The sequence below is a fragment of the Solanum verrucosum genome, unplaced genomic scaffold (assembly GCF_900185275.1).
Source record: "Solanum verrucosum unplaced genomic scaffold, falcon-dt-bn FXZP01000255.1, whole genome shotgun sequence".
NCBI classification, from domain to species: domain Eukaryota; kingdom Viridiplantae; phylum Streptophyta; class Magnoliopsida; order Solanales; family Solanaceae; genus Solanum; species Solanum verrucosum.
In genome coordinates, this window is record NW_026020006.1 from 2130856 (window position 1) to 2150383 (window position 19528).

Below are 19528 nucleotides of genomic sequence, written 5' to 3' on the forward strand. Positions count from 1 at the left end.
AGTGCAAATATATCCTTAACTTTTAAATGACAAGATTGTTCAATATTCAATATTTATACTAAATTGGATCAATATTATGTATTATCAAGATCTAATTGATCAAATCACGTAGAAATGAGATTCAAATCTACTGACTTGTTAGAATGCCTAACTTGAACCCTTGGGTCGTTTGGTTGGATCAATATTTTGTATTCTCAAGATCTAATTGATCAGATTGGGTAGAGACAAGATTCGAGTCTATTGAGTTATTGGAAGGTCTAACCTAAACCCTTGGGTCGTTTGGTTTGGGAGTAAGTTATCATAGGATTACCTTTTCAAGTATAAGTTATTATGGAATAAGTTATTCCACTGTGTACATGAGATAACTCATCCCATCAGTAAGGTATAGATTGTGGGATAAATAATCTCATGACTACCTAATAACTAAACCAATCGCATGATAATATATAATTCTACATTTTATCTCAAGATTATTATACCTTATACCTCATACCAAACAACTTATTATTTGAAGAAATCCTTCACTTTTATTAATATTTTTTTTTATACGAAAAGTAGACACGAGATAAAAAAAATTCAATATTAAATTATCTAATTTAAATTTATATGATTTAATAGTACTAAATTTTAGGTTTGAGATTATTTTTGCTTAATTTTAGTTTTAGATTTCTATTCCAATTATACTTTCTCCCTAAAATAAAATAAAATATCTCTCTCTGTTTCAATCGCCTCGAGATTTATATAAAACCTCTGCTTTCACTAATATTCCTTCTTTCACTTCTCTCGGTATTTTATCGCCGGCGGCAAGTGATCGGAGAATTTGTACTGTAAGCCGAGCTAGTTCCGTCAAGAATCGATGGCGCCACCGGCGAATGGAGGTGGTGGAGAAGTGCAGGAACAGGCGGCTCAGCCGCAGCAACAGCAGCGGGGAATTGGACAGATGCTGACGGGAGTAATACGAATAGCGGTTTTCTGGTACTTTGCTTCCAAGTTCTTCTCACCAAAAAAGCCTATGTCCGATCCGTCGGTTCCTAATCTCCAGATCTCAAATCTATTCAACAAAGGCGAACCTTTGGTTAGTTGAATTTATCTAATATTAAATTACAATTAATGCGTTCGGACTATGTGAAGTTTATTATTAATATTTATACATGCATCTTTTGTATTTATTTTTTATTTGTATATATGGTTTGAGCTGAAAGTAGGGAGTTCAGTTGAATCTGATGCAAAAAAAAAAAAACCATACTTTGAGGCGTGTAATGATCTATCTAAAAGCTTAAGTTTTTAGAGAGATTCATAACTATTTTAGAATACTTGCAAGAAGAAGAATCAAATACATGTACTTTTTTTTTGGTCTTTGAAATGTAGACATGGCACCCAACACTGTCTTTATATATTCTTACATTTCTGAAAAAATGGAAAAAAAAAATGAAGATGAAAAGGTGGTCATTATACAATGGAAATAAATCAATTCTGAAAATATTGATGAATTAGATGCATGTGTTGAGGTAAAGAGGAGGGTGGGTGTAGGGGTTCTTTAACTTATCTTTCCATTACACAATTATGCCATTTCTGAGAACTGCTTTGTGAATGCAACATCTTATTTAACAACAAATTATGCTCAACTTAAAAGTTTCTGACTTGGATGTTTAATAGGACATGTGGTTCTATCTTTCCGAACAACAAAATTTCAGTGACTTTGGTAATGAAGGTGCACTTATTTGGCATGAGACAAACATACCATATGCAGTTTGGGGACCAGAGAGTACCAGGTCTCTTTCTTTGAAGTATCATCTATCTGAGGTAACATTTTTTTTTTTTTTGGAAACTGGTAAATGCAAGATCTTCAACATTAACTGCCTTTAAAATGTGTTGTTCAATACGAACAAACATTTGATTCAGGATACTGCCTTTCTCTTTTGGATGCATTGGTCTTTACTGTCTTGCATTATCTTTTACTGTGGCACAGTACTTATCGTACTTGGTTGCCTATGATTGTTTCCTCTCAGGCAGTGAAGAACAATGGGAGTCTTTATGCTCATGTTTTCTTTGCACGTTCTGGGTATTCTCCCGATCCAAATGATCCCGAGTATCAGCCATTGGCTGCTTTTGGACGGACATATTGTAAGATCATGTTATCTGTGAAGTTTTTGTCCTTATCTATGGCTATAGAAGGTGGAATTTTGTGAGTGCCTAATACTAATGTACTATTTTTGTGAACTCAGCTATTGTGGCATATTTACCCAAATCTAAAGCAGACAAGAAGAAGAGCCTTTTAAGAAATTCTGAGGACTCGAAGGAGGATGTCACCATTCCTGAGGTACACCTGTGTTTTAATATTCGGACTTGTGTTTGTATGTAATATTCTGTGCAATTTTTCATGGTGTGAGCATTGAGATCATTTGTTTCTGCTTCATGCTTTGCTTAAAGCGTGAAGCAGGGCCTTGTAACTTTTTCCACACGCTTGCCTGAACACTAGACTAGAATGCGTATTTTGACTAATTTACATTGTGATGTAATAAATTTTGTTTATTTTAAATGCATTGTCATCCCTTTCATCACCATATATGATTTTTATACCATATAATCATGAAGTATGATGAGCAGTTTCCTCAGGCAGTTCAAGAAGCTCAAGATGATCTTAAGGAGGATGGTCCTCCTGAATGGATTTCATATTGGAAACCTAATGTTACAATCAACTTGGTCGATGATTTCACAAGGTATGCCTACTTGACCAGCAATTTCTTGAAGTTCTGGTTTGAATAGTAAATTTGGTTTCATTTAGCTATGTTTTCTGTAACCAATTTAAAATGACAATCTTACATATAGAATTTTGCTGTATGTGTTTGTGTTGTTAAACTAGATGTGTGTCTCTCTTTCTGATCTGTTGAACTGCTTTTCCTTTTTCTGTATACAATTCTAACATCTTGTTAATTGTTCCACACACTGCTCTTTTCTTTTTGCAGATACACTGCAAATGCCATTCCACCTATTGTTGCTCCTTGTATCCTTTACTTCCTCTGTCTCTTTATTTTCTCATGGGTTCCTTTTACACAATGTATTCTGCTAAAATAGTTTCGATAGTAAGGTACATCTGCAGAAGGCAAGAAGCATCTCAATTGAACTTGTGGAAGATATTGGTTGACTTGTTTGATGCAAATTTATGATTTCCGTCATGCTGAATCCTTTCTTTTTTTTGCTCTTTTATTTATTATCTGTGAGTTGGCATCTTTGTCTGCTCTTCTTGTTCACAAAAGACATTTTCACACTGTTCAATTCCTTGACCTGACTTGTTAGACATCAATATTGAATCTACAACAGGAAACTACTATCCGACTGTTTTCTTCAATGAGTTTTGGTTGCTTAGGGATAAATTAATAGCTATCAATGATACAGTAACTGAGGTTCCTCTGCATCTAGAGGTGAGTCCCATAAGCATGACAAAATGGCAGCTATTCCTACAGATGGACCAGTCCTTCCAAGTTCATCGTAGTTATGGTAGCATGCTTGACGGGGAGTCTGATGAACTAAAGGTATCATTTACTTTGTTTTGCTGTACCCATTGGCGCAGCATTTTTGCACATGAAATATCCAGATGTGAATGATTTGTCATTAAGCCTGAGTAGTGAGTAGATAAACATGAATTTTATGCAGACACCATAAGGCTCAAGAGTATGCTAGTCAAAATAGAAAAGCTGAAAAGTACATTATTAGTGTATATTCTGTTCTATGTATCTAGAATATGTTTTCCTTTTTTCTGTTTGTATTACTTGGTTACATCAGTACCAATTTGCATGTTCTCTTCCCCTGAATATTTTAAAAAATTCAACTCCAGAAGTCCAAACTAACATATTAGAGGTCCTGCTTTAGATTGCTGTAGCAATGCTGTTAAATTTTAGCGACATCAGTTATTTATGTGTTTGACATGTGATTTATTACACTTTTTCCAGAGAGTGTTTTTGGAAGGAAATCCGTACCTTCTGGGGGTGACTATGATTGTTTCAGTAATGCATTCACTATTTGATTTCCTGGCATTCAAGAATGGTACGTACAGTAGTGAGCATTTAGCCTTCTAAAGTAATTACAGGAAGTGTGGAGTAGATTGGATTCAGAATATATTTGATTTTCCTTGCAGATATTCAATTTTGGAATAAAAACAAGTCCATGGAAGGGCTGTCTGCAAAATCAGTGGTTGTGAACTTTTTCTGCCAGTTTATTGTCTTCCTGTATTTGCTTGATAATGATACTTCATGGATGATACTCGCAAGTTCTGGTGTTGGTTGTTGCATTGAGTTCTGGAAAATAGGGAAGGCCATGCACATTGAGGTATGATCACTAATAATGGAGTCAGGTTTTTGTTTAGCTCTTTTATTACCAGTGGTTGTAATAATATCGTCATGTAATTTCATATTGGTGTTTGATTGTCGGTTCTCTCCATTATTTACTGTTACAATGGCTGGAAGTTTGAGTCAAGGTTGTATGGATATCTCCATTTTTTTCTCAATCATCCAAATTAATTCATTGTTTACACTTAGATTCTTCTTTATTGACAAGTATTCAGGAGACACACACACTCTCTGACAAAGTTTCATGTGTCCTTATCTTACATAATTACTGCTCGTGGGGTTCTCATAATCTTTATTTTGATGAACTTGGAAATTTGAGTTGCTTGGGGATAGAATACTACATGGGACTTGTGATTAATAATTGAGAATTCAAACTTATCAATGTCTTATTCAGAACTAATGGTTCTCTTTAACATACGGTGACTGATTAAGCTCAAACTCTAATCACCAGTAGTTTTATTGATAATTGTCCTTGATTTCTAGATTGACAGATCTGGTAGAATACCCATGTTGAGGTTCCGAGATCGGGAATCATATGCTGGAAATAAGACGAAAGAATATGATGATCTTGCCATGAAATATTTGTCCTATGTGTTGTTCTTCCTTGCCGTGTGCTTTGCCATATACTCTCTAATGTATGACCGCCACAAGAGTTGGTATTCGTGGATCCTCTCATCCCTGACAAGCTGCGTTTATATGTTTGGTAAGTTTCTGTCGGTCTTTTCATATGATTGCTCTCCGTTTCTCTGGACTCTCTATCTTCTGGTATCTAGGATCTAGTAACCTAGTTCTGAGCCTCGCGGTGCTCTAACAGTTGATTATCTTGCAGCTGATATTACAATTTCATTGAATAGATATGTTGAGATGGAGTAGTGCACAGTTTGCACTTTCGATAAGCTTGTATTCTTAAAACCATTTAAAGCAGGGACTTCTAATACCATATGCTCCTATCACTTTGCTTTTTCTTAATCTAATTATTTTCTACTACTACTGCTGCAGGTTTTGTTATGATGTGTCCACAGTTGTTCATCAATTATAAACTGAAGTCTGTTGCTCATTTACCTTGGAGGCAAATGACTTACAAATTTCTAAATACCATCATTGATGATTTGTTTGCATTTGTGATAAAAATGCCAATGCTACATCGCCTGTCTGTGTTCCGTGATGGTAAGTTTTTGAAGTAAATTCCTTTGTAGTCGATTGATTGTTTTTATTAGGTTAAGCAGTGGTGTCGTTCTCTTCCGTGACTCTTGGAATCCAAGCTAGTATTTCCTGTTCAATGCTGTACTTGAATTCATATTTGTATCATAAGCTCAAAGCCTGAGAACGTTGTACACTCTCTTTAGAGAGATTCATTGACCGTCTCAAGATCTTGAAAATTTCTTGGTTAACCAAGTAACCAGCTAGATAAGAACATCCAAGGGTAAATGATCCATGCCAGATTCTTTTAAGATGCCAAGTATGTGTTTTCAATTTTTAGAGAATTCAATATTGGTTACTATTCACATTTTTGCAGAAGTTCGAGCTCTTTAACCATTATAAAAGATGAACTTGGTTCTTTAATTGCAACAGCTCATATGCTGGATTTACTTTAGAGTTTGCCATAAATATTGTGTAAATGAAAGGAGTGGTAAATAAACAGAGCCTGGATGCTACTGTTCCTTTTAAGCTTTTACATCCGCCCTCAGCTTAGATGATGTTGAGCAGTAATTTTTGTGGCCGTCTTGTTTTAGAAGTCTATCATTACAAATGTTCTATGCGTTTCTGTGGCTCTATTCTGTGCATTAGCTCACTCTGGGTTACTGATATTTCATCTGCCTTTGCCATGCAGATCTTATATTTTTGATATACATATATCAGAGATGGGTTTATCCAGTAGATAAGAAACGGGTGAATGAGTTTGGTTTTGCTGCGGAAGATGTGGATCAAGCTGCCAGTAGTTCAGATACTCCAGCACTGAAAGAAGACGAGAAGAAAACTAACTAAGCTGAATTTTTCACTTACGCTTTAGTACAACATCAATGAAATGTAAAGGTCAGAAAGATTGCTTCTTGTTTTTGGATGAACTCAGCACCTGCAACGATGATGAGTTGCTTCAGGACGTTTAGTAATTGCTCAGGATCTTTGGTTACAATGTTCAGAGTCGAGTAGCTTAATCGAGAATTGGAAATGTGACAACAGCGGCTTGAGAGGGGAGCTCTGGTGCTTTCAGATGTCAATCACCTCTTTGCCACGTTTCTTAAGTTCCCAATCTCAGGTCTTTTTGTAGCTATAAATACCAGATTCTATCGACATAGGTTTTGTGGATTTCTTTTTATTTTATTGCTGTTAGGATCAAATGTTTGTGTGAAACTGCAATAACTGCTTTATGAATTGGGAATTTGGGATAAATGAATCATTAGAAATGCACCTATATGGTTTCTTCTGTTCAAGGGATTCATGTATCTCAAGAGTCGTCGATTCATTCATTTTCTTATTGAAGCGCTTCTTTACAAAGGCAAGTTCCATAATTTAGGATGAAGGAGTATGTATCACTCTACTATAACCCTCGTTGGTTATAAGTCAAAGATACAGAACTACTGCACTAACCAATTAGAACCACCTTTTCAAAAGTCAAACCCAAAAGCAAGTTTCAAAATCAAACCATGACCAACTTTACTATATAGTCCAAAAGAAAAGGCAACTTCTTGTCCAGCATCAAATATAAAAGTTAGATTGTACAGAAATGAACAGTTCAGTTTTCTACTTTGTGAATTCAGATTATGATATCCTAAATAGTGTATAAGGTATGGTGTGTTAGCTAAAAGAGGTATGGTCAAACTTAGAAACAACAAAAATAAGCAAAGTCTGATAAATGACAGTTAACAAGAAGAGGATATTTGGCCAAAATCTTTTAAAACAGTGTGGAGTAGTTTTTTTTTCATTGAAATATGAATAGTAGTAGTAGGTGTTTTTTATTGGAAAAAGGAAAACTATTAAATTGGTTTGTCAAAAACACTGTCACAATACAGCATGTTTTTGGTGATTTAGTAGAAGCAACAAACAGTGAATCTTTGAAAACAGTTGCTTGTTTTTATAGTCAAATAAGGAAACTATGATTTTGTGACTTTATAAAGGTAAACTGATATTTTCATTCTCCTTTCCTCCCTATATAATATAGTTCAGATTTCGAGCGTTATATCTTTTTATTTTGATCTCACAATCAAAGAGCTTTTTGATATCAAAATTTAAATCGTTATATAAATTAAGACGGAGGGAGACATTATTAGAGAGTTTGATATAAAAATGAAAGGAAAAAAAGGGAGAAACCTTGATTGATGTGCAGGTTTAAGAGTGATAGTCAAGTCATTTTGCTTATTTCTATTTACTTCTTATTAGTATTTCTTTAGGCCTGGGACTAGTTTGTGGTTATTTACATAATTTTGGACTTGTTTGACCCTTGGATAATATAAAGTATACAGACTACTAACTATTACAATATGGAAAATGAATAATATTAAGATTATTTATTTGATATATTAGATTTTAAATGAGATATACAAGCTTTATATATGCACTTTCTTTTGTGTAATGAAGAGTTTTGATTCTTTGAACAAGGACAAATGAGACATTATAATAAATATTGAAGGATGAATTTATGAGAATAATACTACGATTATTAGTATGAAAAAATAAATAAGATAACACACTATTAAGTATTTTCATTGAAAATTATCTTCTCAATAAATTAAAAGTATGTTACGTCATAATTAATCACATTTTAGAATATCTTTATATACCAAAATTCAAAACTATATTAATCTCACTTTCAATATCTTCCACCAAAATCACATTTACTTTATTCTGAATATTTTTATTTTTAATTTGAGATCTCTCCTAATAATAATTCTAATTATTTTTTAAGTAGATTTATTATAATGGTCTAATCAAGAAAATCCTCGATAAATGTTTTTGGCCGCCAAATGTATTGGGCATTAAATGAAGTGTAATAATTAGAGTATCTGAATCTGCCTATTTCCATCATTTCACAGATTTTACACCCCCTTTTTTTGTGAATGTATATTTTTCTTCTCTGACACTTTTGCCTCCCCTCATATATCCCTATAATACTCTTTGTTTTGTTTTATTTGGATGTATATAACAACAATCCCAACATAAAAGACAAATAGAGTCCATTTGGATTGATTTAAAAAAATTAAATTGATTTAGAAATAATAATTTTTAAGTTAAAAATTAAAAAATAATAATATTAAATTGAAATGACTTTTAATTCAAAAAATTAAAAGTAAGGGGAGATCTATTTTTGATTTCTGACTTATTTTAAGTTATTTTTTACCCTGTTAAATACATTGTAATTTATTTTAAGTCATTTTTGACTTATTTTAAGTTATTTTTTATATTTATCAAACACTTTCAAAAGTAAAAAACTGACTTAAAAATAGATTTGATCAATTTTTAAATCAATTCAAACGGACTTTAATACTCACTTCCTTTCCTATGTTATTTTCTAAAAAAAGAATAGAATTTTTATAATTTGTGATATAAGGAGGCTTTTTCGGTTTAAAAAAGAGTGATTTAGTTTAATTTAATAAAGAGATTAACAAAATAATAAAAAAAGAATTTGTAATTTTAAAATAAAGTTATATAAAGTTATTATATTAAAATGTCTTTTAATTTTATAATTTTAAATATGTCATGTGAAAAATTAAAATTAAAATATTATTAAAAAAGGAGAAAGTTTGTTTTTGAAACATACTCAAAAAAGATAAAAATAGTAGACCATTCTTTTTAAACCAAAGAGTATTTGTATGGTTATAAGTTATTTTAACTCATTTTATTAAGAGTAAAATAAATATTTTAAAATTAAATTATTACTAAATATAAAAATATACCATCTTTTTTTTATAACTAACTTGCTATGTCATGTGACATTTACACCTTGTTTGAATTGTTATTACTCGTTTAATTGTATTGTAAGCTTAAATACAATGTTTGTTTTGATTGTTACTTAAATTCTAGGTCAAATTCATCGGCGGCCTCCTAAAGTTGATAACAAGTTTTACTTAGACACCTCAATTAAGCGATGTTCATTTTAGACATCTCATGTAGAATTCCATTATATTATTTTGACACTTTTCTGACAATAACAAAAAAGTGAAGGAGTGTGTAATACATACACTCATTGATGACGTGACAAACAATCAATTAAATGATTACATGTGTTATTTTCAGTTAAAATTTATTTTAAAATTTATTTAGTAAATAAAATAAAAATATTATTCTAAAAAAATCTCTTTTTTCATTACACCCAAAATTTCTTTTGTGCTTTTTAAAAATATTATTCTTTTCTTTTACTATTTTTCATATTTATTCTTCTTCTTTTTTTTTAGTGTTGTTTTTTTGGGAAGAAAGAAAGAGACAATAAATATGAAAGATGGGTGTTGATATCTATTTTTCCGACAAAAAGTGGAGGGAGGCGATGGTAGATTTAGAAAAGAAATACAATGGAGAAGAAGAAAAATGACTTAAAAACAAATTTGAACAAAAAATTCGACCTCCATTGCAGGAGTTTAAGTTTGAAAAAATGGTGAGGGATGGTGGGTTGAAAAATGGAGAAGAAGAAGAGAAAACAAAATAAAAAGATGACTAAATTAAGACTTTTACGCGTTATTGTTGGATGTATCACAGTCATTTTGACATATCAGCAAAAAGTGTCAAAATAACACAATAGAATTCTACATAGGGTGTCTAAAATGAATATCACCTAATTGAGGTGTCTAAATAAAATTTGGTGTCAACTTTATAAGGTTATCGATGAGTTTAGCCTAAATTTTATTGTATCGTATCGTATCGTTTGAATCCATCGTTAACTAATAACGAAAGGACACATTTTATGTTCAATTAATTTGATAGGATCGCGTTGTTACATCAATATTTTTTTCTTGTTTTGTCTTTATTATTATTTAATAATCATATTTTATCTTTTCTCCTATCATTTCATAATAACTCTATTCGATATTCTATTTTTCTTGTATGTTTATTATTCAAATTATAAACGTACTAATATAAGAACGGAGAACGATAAGGTAGGTTTTTAATACTTCTCTATTGTACACCTACTATCTTCTTGATATGATTACATCTCTATAGGGGTTTTCCACCTATATGATCAGTGTGATACTACTAGTCTACTACGTACTCATCACCTTTTTAAACAAAACACATGAAAGATTTTCTCTTTGTATAATCTCAACCTTCCACCAAATCACCAACCCCCCACGCACCCCATCTGTATTTGTGGTATATATAGTTTACATAAACGGTGACATTTACTACTTTCTTGAAAAAGTTCATTTTTTTCCCTCTCTTGTTGTAGTTATGGCAGTACTGAATCCTAATGCAGAAGTGTTTAAACCAACTAATAAAGAAAATGAAGTAGTCCCTTTTCTCCCACAAGGCAATGAACTTGTTGTGTATCAGCCACCATTACTGCCATTTCATGTTTCACAGCCTCAATATCATCACTTAGGATATTTCTACTACTATCAACAAAATGTTCCCTTTTATTGGATTCACAGAGATCGTTATCATCAACTTGAAAAAACACCTCAAAATCAGTCATTTCTTGCAAAAGGTGAGATCTTTAGTGATGGGGTGAAGAAGAATTGTATGTGGGTTGAGAAAACACATCAAGATCAGTCTTTTGTTGGTAAAGATGAAATATTTAGTGTTGGGATGAAGAAAAATTGGAAAAATAAGAAACCCCTTTTGCCACCTAGGTTGATGAGAGCTGGTGAAAGTGGTTGGAAGCCAAAAGGGTTTTTTATGAGGAAGCCACAGCAAGAAACTGGTTCTTCTATCTCTCCATGCAAATCTTCTGCTACTTTTTTCAGTAGGAACAAAACTACTGTTATGATAAGAAACATACCCAATCAGTTCAGGTCTGTGATGTGTTATCTTTTTATACATGAAGGTCAAATCTTTAAAACTTTTTAATGTTGTTTAACCTTTTTTTCATGTTATATGGGTTTCTACATGTGGAAATTGAGTTTTAAGTACAGTAATCTATTATGGGTTAGTTTTGTTTTTTGTACTTGACTTTCATTTACTTGGTTCTTGAAATGATCTAATATGGGTCATTTTGTGTTTTGTTTGTTTGCACTTGTACCTTTCATGTATTTGTTATTGAAATGATATAATATTTCATTTTTTGCATGTTGAAAATTGAAACTGAGATTTGAATGCAAAATATCTATTATGGGTTGCTTTTGTTATTTGAACATGACCTTTCATATACTTGTTCTTGATATATTGCTTCATTCAATAGTATTTCCCTTTTTGTTTTACCATTTTCAGTTCTTTTATTTGTTTGCACTTTGCATGTTGAAATTGAGACTTGAAAAAAAGTACTTCTAGTATCTATTATGTGCTACTTTTGGTTTTTGCACTTGTTTTTGTTCATATTTGGTTCTTGAAATGATCATGTATTGCATTAATCTCAATCTATGTTTGCTCGAACTCTTCAGAAATGTCTTAACAAATGCGCGTTGGATTCTCCGAAAGTAGTGTTTTTTTTGGGAGTTCAACACGGGTGCGGCAATATTTTTAGAGAGTCGGAACAACACATAGGTCTCAGTCCTATTTGGGTTCTAGTTTAACTGACTCTTTAGTGTTACTATGCATTTTCCAGACTTTAATTTTTTTCACTGTCTGTTCATATCCCAATGTACAGTTACTATGGTGATGCATGCCCGTAGTATTCATCATATATGATTGATTACTGTATTAAATGCAATTTTTGTTTGCTTTTAATTCTCCATTATTAATTATCTCCTCTTTTTGTTAATTTTGGTATATGTATATTTTTATGAATCTGTTAGTTTCTGACAAAAATACTACTCTTTTTGAATGGATTTTATTCAACAGGAGAGAGCCTTTCATGCTTTTTGTTGATCATTACTGCAATGTGAATCATTGGGAGTATGATTTCCTTTATCTGCCAATGGATTTTAGGTAAAATATTTTAGCTTCTATACACTAATGACCTCTACAATGAAATTTTAGAATGCTACTTGTGGTATAAAATTTGGGATTACATTTTTCGCGTGTTTTGTTATTGGTACGAAAATTTGGTGTTCTTTAGTCCCATATGAGATATATACTTGTTCCAAACGAAACGACCCTCTTGAAACGATTAGAAACCTGAAAAATAAGTGAGACTAATTACTTTATTTCTATATATTGTGTTGGTATATATAAGTTAAATCTTTAACACACTCATTATTCTTTGTTAATTGACCGTGTTGATAATGCAGGACCAAGAACAATGTAGGCTATGCTTTTGTCAATTTCACGTCGGGTTGTGCTGCTTCAGAGATTAGGAAAGTTCTCAGGTACTTCAAATGGAATAGTGTCGAGACTCCCACGGGCTTTTACTCATCAAGGAAGATTTGTGTAGTTTCTTGGGCTCGTATTCAGGTAAAAATGACTTCACATTTCTTGATTTTCTTTCAACATGTTTCGCTTCAAACTTGTTTGTTGATGTTCATAACACCATACAAGTGTTAAATGAAAGACATGAGATACAACAATGTATGGTTGGTCACTCCTCAACTCCCAAATATTAGCGCGTTTTGACAAACTGAGTTTGTTTCGTAATTTAATGTAGTATTGTAGTGTACATTTTGGGGTTTCTAGTGTATAGTCTTTTATATAGATACATAATTTTTTGTAATGTTGGTTGCTTTTTTGTTTAATGATATTTGATTGAATTTCAGGGCAAGGATCAATTGGTGAAGCATTTTTCGCAGTCTAAGTTTATATGTGACACTGATGAATATCTTCCAGTTGTTTTCTCCCCTCCGAGGAACGGGTCATCTAGGTTGACAGCTCCAATGATTATTGGCAATCTGGCTGCAGTTCCGTCAGTTAATTCATCCAGTGACACGACTAATTAGAACTTTAGCAGCTGCTGGAACTATATGTTGCTCGAGTCCTCCAAAAAATGCTAAATATACCAGCATTTTTGGACGAGCCGAGCAACATAGTTTAAGCTTTTAGAAGTGTCGTAAAGGGTTTTATGTTTGTAGTGATGTATGTTCAGTGTTTTCATTTTCTCCCTAGGGGCTCGAGTTTATCGATGATCTGGGGTGAAATGAAAACATTGGATCTATCCATCTATGTTTATGTTTTGAAATCTTAGGTTCTATGTTTAGTATTTTAATGTTTTAAGAATGTTGTTTGCGTTTAGTTTGTTAGTTTAGTATTGTATGTTATGAAAGTTGTTTTTGTTCAAGTTTTTAGTGACTAGTCTTATATGTAGTATGTAAATGTAAGGGGCCTTTTTTTTCTCAAGGATATTATATATGTAAGGTGGCCTTTAATATGCATGTATTTTCAATTTCTTTCTCTAATATTTCTATGTAAGACCCAAGTGTAGAAGAATTATATTATTAGGTAAACTAAAAATAATTGGTAAAAATCTCATATTTGAAGGTGGACTGAATAATCCTTGAAACAATATAGATCCCATATGGATAGTCTATATTATACTTGCAATACATAGCAACACATGCACTGCTAATTGAAGGAACTTTAATATAAATATCGAGCAGGAATTTTAGTACAATGAGCTAGGAATCGAGTAAATTCAGTAATAGATGGTCTCTCTATCTCTCTATATATATATACATTGTAAAATTAAAAAAAGACACCTTAGTGCCTTATGTATACGTATATGATAAAATTACTCTTACATGATACATAACTAGCTAGATGTATGATAAAATTACTCTTACATGTTACATAACTAGCTATAGCTGCAGCAGAAGCTAAAACTACTCTTAAATTTTATTGCAGAAGTACTTATACATACATTTCTCTGCATCTTCTTTTTGTTTATCTTGCTTGAGACAATTGTATAGCTTCTTGATCATGTGTTGAGTCTTCAGCCCACATAAACTGTCGCGACATGAGCGAAAATTGTTGAATTCTTACTTCTTCAAGTTGCTCCCACTCTGCCCATTTTTCAGCTAAACCTACACCCTTTAGCATGGTGATTACTTCTGCCATTTTCGGACGTTCCTCAGGTGAACTTTGGGTGCAAAGCAATGCAACTTGAAGGATTGTCTCAACTTCTTTGGGATCATAAGTTTTCATGTTTCCATCCACAATGTCACCTAGCCTTTTCTCTCTTAGTAGTTTCTTGATCTGTAGAAGTAAAAAGGTATCCGTTATGTTGCTCTGACTCTTCAAAAATTGAAAAGTGTGTGGAAGTAGGGACTTACATGATCCAGTAGCAAGACATCTTCCTCTTCTTCAAGACGCGAAAAATCAATTGCACGTTGCCCTGTTACAAGTTCTAAAAGTGTAATACCATATCCAAATACATCTGTTTTCTCAGATGATTTTCCGGTAGACAAGTATTCTGGAGCAATGTGGCCCATTGTTCCGCGAACTTGAGTTGTAATATGAGTCAGTTTTGTATCAACTAGCTTTGCTAGTCCAAAATCTCCAAGAACAGGTTCAAAGTTATCATCTAGGAGGATGTTTGCTGCTTTTAGATCTCTATGAATGATCTTAGGATCACAATGCTCATGTAGGTACTCTAGACCATGTGCTGCTCCAAATGCTATCCGTCTCCTCGTTGGCCAATCCAGAGCTTTCTCTCCAGGTTTTAAATCTGTCGAAAAGAGAGGGAAAAAAACACAAACACAGACTTAACAGACTGAATAGTATCAAGAATGTCAAAAAAAGTGGTTGAGTGATAAGGGGCATACCTCTTAACCGATATGCAACACTAAGATTCTGCATAAATGGATAAACAAGAATTCTCTCAGAAGAGGTTGTACAGAACCCGATCAAACGTAGGAGATTTCGATGAACTGCAACACTAATCAGCTGCACTTCCCTTAGAAATGCAGCCTCTCCACCAGGATTGTGGTAATCAGTGAGTCTTTTCACTGCCACTTTTGTGTTGTCTGAAAGATAGCCCTTGTAAACTTTACCAAAACCTCCTTGTCCTATAACGTTGCTTTCACTGAAATTGTCCGTTGCAATCTGAAGTTCGCGCCATGAGAACCTTCTTAGTTGGCCTAATGAAATGTTGCGCTCAACGTCACCTAAAATGCCATAAAAGTAGATGTCATTTGAAGTTATTAAGGAAATTTGTTCAGTACAGAAAAACCATATACTCTTTCTGTTGAAGAAATAGGAGTAAAGCATATACCTTCCACATCAAAAAATTGATCTTGTTTGAGTTTACGTTTATAATTACAACGATATGTGATGATAGCCCCAACTAAGAGAAGAAGGAATGCACCACAACTTGCACCAGCAATAGCAACCTCAAGTTTTGGTCTTCTGCTAGAAGCTGTTGAAAAAAATATCACTTGAGCAATAATCATTTGGTTGGCTAAGATTTAAGAACTAAAAGATGCATTGGTGACAAGACTATTAACCTGGAGTAGAGGAACTAGAAACACAGGGTTTCTGAAATCTATTGCCACAAGCAAGATGAGTTCCTGAAAAACTGATTACGACGTATAGAATGATTGTTAAAACAACATAGTTAAGCAACTAAGTCAATAATAATAGCTTCAAGTTGAATAATGCAGTCATGAGTAGCAAATTTTCATTTTTTTATCAGTTGAAGGGAGCCTCGGAGCAACGTAAAGTTGTCTCCATATGACCTATAGGTCATGAGGTCGAGCTGTGGAATAAGCTACTGATGCTAGCACCAGGGTAGACTGCCTATGTCACACCCCCATGGCTGTTTTGTGCATCGAGTAGCCCTTTTTGAGAGCTCAACATCAAAATGGGAAGGCTAAACAAGTTGGCAAGAAAGAAGAATAAATGATGACATTACCTGTATGTTGGTATTGAAAACAACTGCAGTGGGATACCTCCAGTCAGATCATTGGAGGACAGGTCCCTGTGAAGAATTAAAACAAGTAAGAACTACAACCAGAAGTAAATGAAAACATCAAATAACAACTCATTCTATGTTGCTCGGACTTTCCAAAATGGTACCACCTTTAGAAGGGTCCGACACACATACTATAGTAGTTTTGAAGAGTCTGAGCAACATAGGCCTCAATCCAACTGAAAATTTCAAACGAAGAGTAAATTACGCCCGTAAGGTAAACATAGTTCTTACAGTTCTTTTAAGCCTGTGATGTTTATAAGTGAATTTGGAACAGTTCCAGTTATGTGATTTCCTCTCATGACCCTGATGCAGGACAAAAGGACATATCATAGAAAGACTTTGTTACAAGAACTATTTAATAAGAGCTATGTTAAGGTCTGCTAGGACTCTCAAAAACTGTTGTCACACTCGTGTTGGATCCTCCAAAAATGCACTGCTTTTGGAGGACCTGACACGAACCTGTCATCATTTTTGAAGAGTCCGAGTGACATTCCTTGATGATTTAGGAAAACGGAGAGAACAAAGAAACAAAGAAAAACAAGTACTTACAAATATTTAAGTTGGTAGAGCTGACCCCAAGCTGGTGGAATAGGGCCATTGAAATTATTGTTTGCAAGATTCAAGTTTTGTAGATTTGACATGCTGCTAAGGTAATCAGGTAAGGCACCAGATAGATCATTGTTCTGTAAATCCCTGCACAGTTCCATTAACATTTTAGCAACACTTCACAAAACTTTCCTAGGTTCGTGAGACATCGAGTATTAGCAACATTTCATTTTTCCTGCCTGAACGATGGTGATATCTCAGGTAGGAAAAAGGGAACAACTAATAGTTGAGGTGTGTTTTTGATAAATAGTTGGTGATAGGGAACTCGAAAAAACGGGATACGTTAGGTGTGATTTTTACTAGTAACTCTAATTTTAATACAAAGTGCAGTATACTTACAAGCTAACCAAAAATTTCAATTTGGTTATCGAGGGTGAAAGTGTTCCTGAGAATCCATTAGAAGCTAAGTTCCTGTTTGATTACAACAATAGTTACGTCTCAGTCCTAAACAAGTTGAGGTCGACTATATGAATCTACTTGATTTACTTATAACAGAAAGGAAAGAATTAGTCTTACAGGGATATGACATTTCCATTTTTACATGTAACATGAGACCAACTGAAACATGGAGTCACAAAATCAATGTTCCAATCTTTGATTCTATTGTGTGAATCATTCAGAGCCCTCAGCAACTCAATTAAAGCATGACCTGAAATGATGTATATATGATATATGATTTCAATATAGAATAACAGTTATCGCGATTTTATTAGCACATTATTTTGCAAGCATATGAAATTTTCACAGGTACAGTAACCAAAACCTATAACTCCATACCTTCAACATCATAATCATTTGAGGAGAGACCATTGCTGCATAAAAGTAGGAATAACAGCAAGTTCAAATGAAAATTCCGGAACGAAAAGGCTGTAGACATTGAATTTTCTCTATCAACCAGAGGAGAGCTTCCAGTTGATCCTTCTCCTTGTTTCCGATACTCTATATAACAACAACAACAACAACAACAACAACAATTACGCCTCAATCTCAAACAAGTCTAGGTCGGAGAATATGATGTCAAAGAAATAGGCCTTGAAGCTGCAACACAATGAAAATATTACCAATTAGTTCAAGAAGTATCCACTTCTTTTTGTGCTACCAATAAGAATTAATGGTCATACTGAGTAAGAACAAAAGAATCAAAATGACTATTTCTGAGTGACTAGTCTTCCCAGGAGTTAATTTCTCAAATGATCGTCAAAATATAAAGGCTTTAAACTAATTTTTATTCCCTTCACCGGAATATTACTTGTCCTACTTCTAATGATAGATAGAAAAGATTGGAGAGGGGTTGAGGGACGACAAAGGTACAAAAACTAAATGACATACGTATGTTAAATGATAGGCACATATATATATTAGACTGTTGAATCCCCTTAACATAAGTTCATTTAAAAGCTAAGGCAAAATTAACTTAGTTCAATATACCCAAAAAAATATCAAGAAACTTATATAATAGCATGTATAATAACTACTACGCCTCAGTCCCTAACAAGTTGAGGTCGACTATATAAGCTTCACAACATGTATAACAACTACCATGCTTCAGTCCCTAACAAGTTGAGGTCGACTATATAAGCTTCACAACATGTATAACAACTACTAGTCCCTGACAGGTTGAGGTCGACTATATAAGCTTTACAACATGTATAACAACTACTACGCCTCAGTCACTGACAAGTTGAGGTCGACTATATAAGCTTCACAACATGTATAACAACTACTACGCCTCAGTCCCTAACAAGTTGAGGTCGACTATATGAGGTTCACAACATGTATATATGCAAATAGTAATATGTAAATATACAAGTTAGTAAGAAAAGTGACCTGGACTAATAGCCATGGATTTTGAAGAGTAGAATGAATGATTAAGATATACAAGGAAGAGTAATAGTAGATAATTGATGACATGATGAATAGGTGAGATTCAAATGGCAATTGGGGGGTTTAGTGTAATGTGTAAAGTGGGACACACAAAGCATTCAAGAAAGTAGGAATAGAACAATTTTGAGAGAGGGGTAGGGGTAGGGGGAGAGGGGGGGGGTGGGGGTAAGTGGAGCTAAAAAAAGAGTCTACTTGGTGATGAGTTGATGGTGAATGAGAAGGCCACTACTAATAACAGGAAAAACACATTGTTCTCTCTACTTTATTATACTTTAATATTTAGATGCTTACACCCCAAATGCAATCAATGAGCATGACCATATTCCCCTCTTCTTTAAAGGAGAACAATATCTTTTTTATTGGATAATCATCATGGCAAACAACAACTTCTAAGAGTAACGATAAATTTATCTTCGTTCACTTATAGGTCACAAGTTCCAATATGAAATTAATATTATATACTTTGTGCACTGAGCTATTCTTTCATTAATCATATCATAACACTCTCACATGCTCTTGGATTTAGTGATAATTTTAATTATTTATACTTTCGAGTGGAGTGGTAAATACTTCCGAGTTCGAGTGAAGAGTAGGAATACCTTTAAGTAAGATTTTTTACCGTGAATCCAGATTAAAAAAACCTCCAAAACAGGTATCAGATATTGGATTGAAAAAAAAAAAGAAAAAAGAGAAGTTGAATGTTATATACATACTTGATTTAGGATATTACTACAAAATCCTACAATAATATAACAGAGGAATATTA

At 33.4% G+C, this 19528-nt stretch overlaps 3 protein-coding genes across 5 annotated transcripts; 2 read left to right on the forward strand and 1 right to left on the reverse strand.

Annotated features, from left to right (window-relative positions):
* The first annotated feature begins 741 nt into the window (after nt 1-741).
* LOC125819506 (uncharacterized) lies at nt 742-6778 on the forward strand. Of its 2 annotated transcripts, none has more exons than XM_049498940.1 (12): nt 742-1075; nt 1657-1803; nt 2010-2124; nt 2226-2320; nt 2608-2720; nt 2967-3004; nt 3298-3533; nt 3951-4044; nt 4136-4326; nt 4830-5049; nt 5346-5513; nt 6178-6778. In XM_049498940.1, exons 1-12 carry the CDS (start codon nt 857-859, stop codon nt 6330-6332), a joined length of 1791 nt encoding a protein of 596 aa, XP_049354897.1. In that variant the 5' UTR covers nt 742-856; the 3' UTR covers nt 6333-6778. The 2 variants fall into 2 exon arrangements, with proteins under 2 accessions (XP_049354897.1, XP_049354899.1); XM_049498942.1 differs by having other exon boundaries at nt 743-1075; nt 2617-2720.
* A 3946-nt stretch (nt 6779-10724) lies between these two features.
* On the forward strand, nt 10725-13303 carry LOC125819551 (protein terminal ear1 homolog). Its single transcript, XM_049498996.1, has 4 exons — nt 10725-11287; nt 12273-12359; nt 12662-12824; nt 13124-13303. Exons 1-4 carry the CDS (start codon nt 10725-10727, stop codon nt 13301-13303), a joined length of 993 nt encoding a protein of 330 aa, XP_049354953.1.
* An 858-nt stretch (nt 13304-14161) lies between these two features.
* Nucleotides 14162-18914, reverse strand: LOC125819550 (probable LRR receptor-like serine/threonine-protein kinase At5g63710). 2 transcript variants are annotated; one of them, XM_049498995.1, is made up of 12 exons: nt 18706-18914; nt 17656-17916; nt 17395-17527; nt 17218-17289; nt 16822-16965; nt 16504-16575; nt 16213-16278; nt 15806-15876; nt 15574-15717; nt 15125-15466; nt 14633-15027; nt 14162-14555 (listed from the first exon to the last, which is right to left on the reverse strand). In XM_049498995.1, the coding sequence occupies exons 2-12, from the start codon at nt 17753-17755 to the stop codon at nt 14244-14246; spliced, it is 1851 nt and encodes a 616-aa protein (XP_049354952.1). In that variant the 5' UTR covers nt 17756-17916; nt 18706-18914; the 3' UTR covers nt 14162-14243. The 2 variants fall into 2 exon arrangements, with proteins under 2 accessions (XP_049354952.1, XP_049354950.1); XM_049498993.1 differs by having other exon boundaries at nt 17656-17817; nt 18706-18892.
* Between the last annotated feature and the right edge of the window lie 614 nt (nt 18915-19528).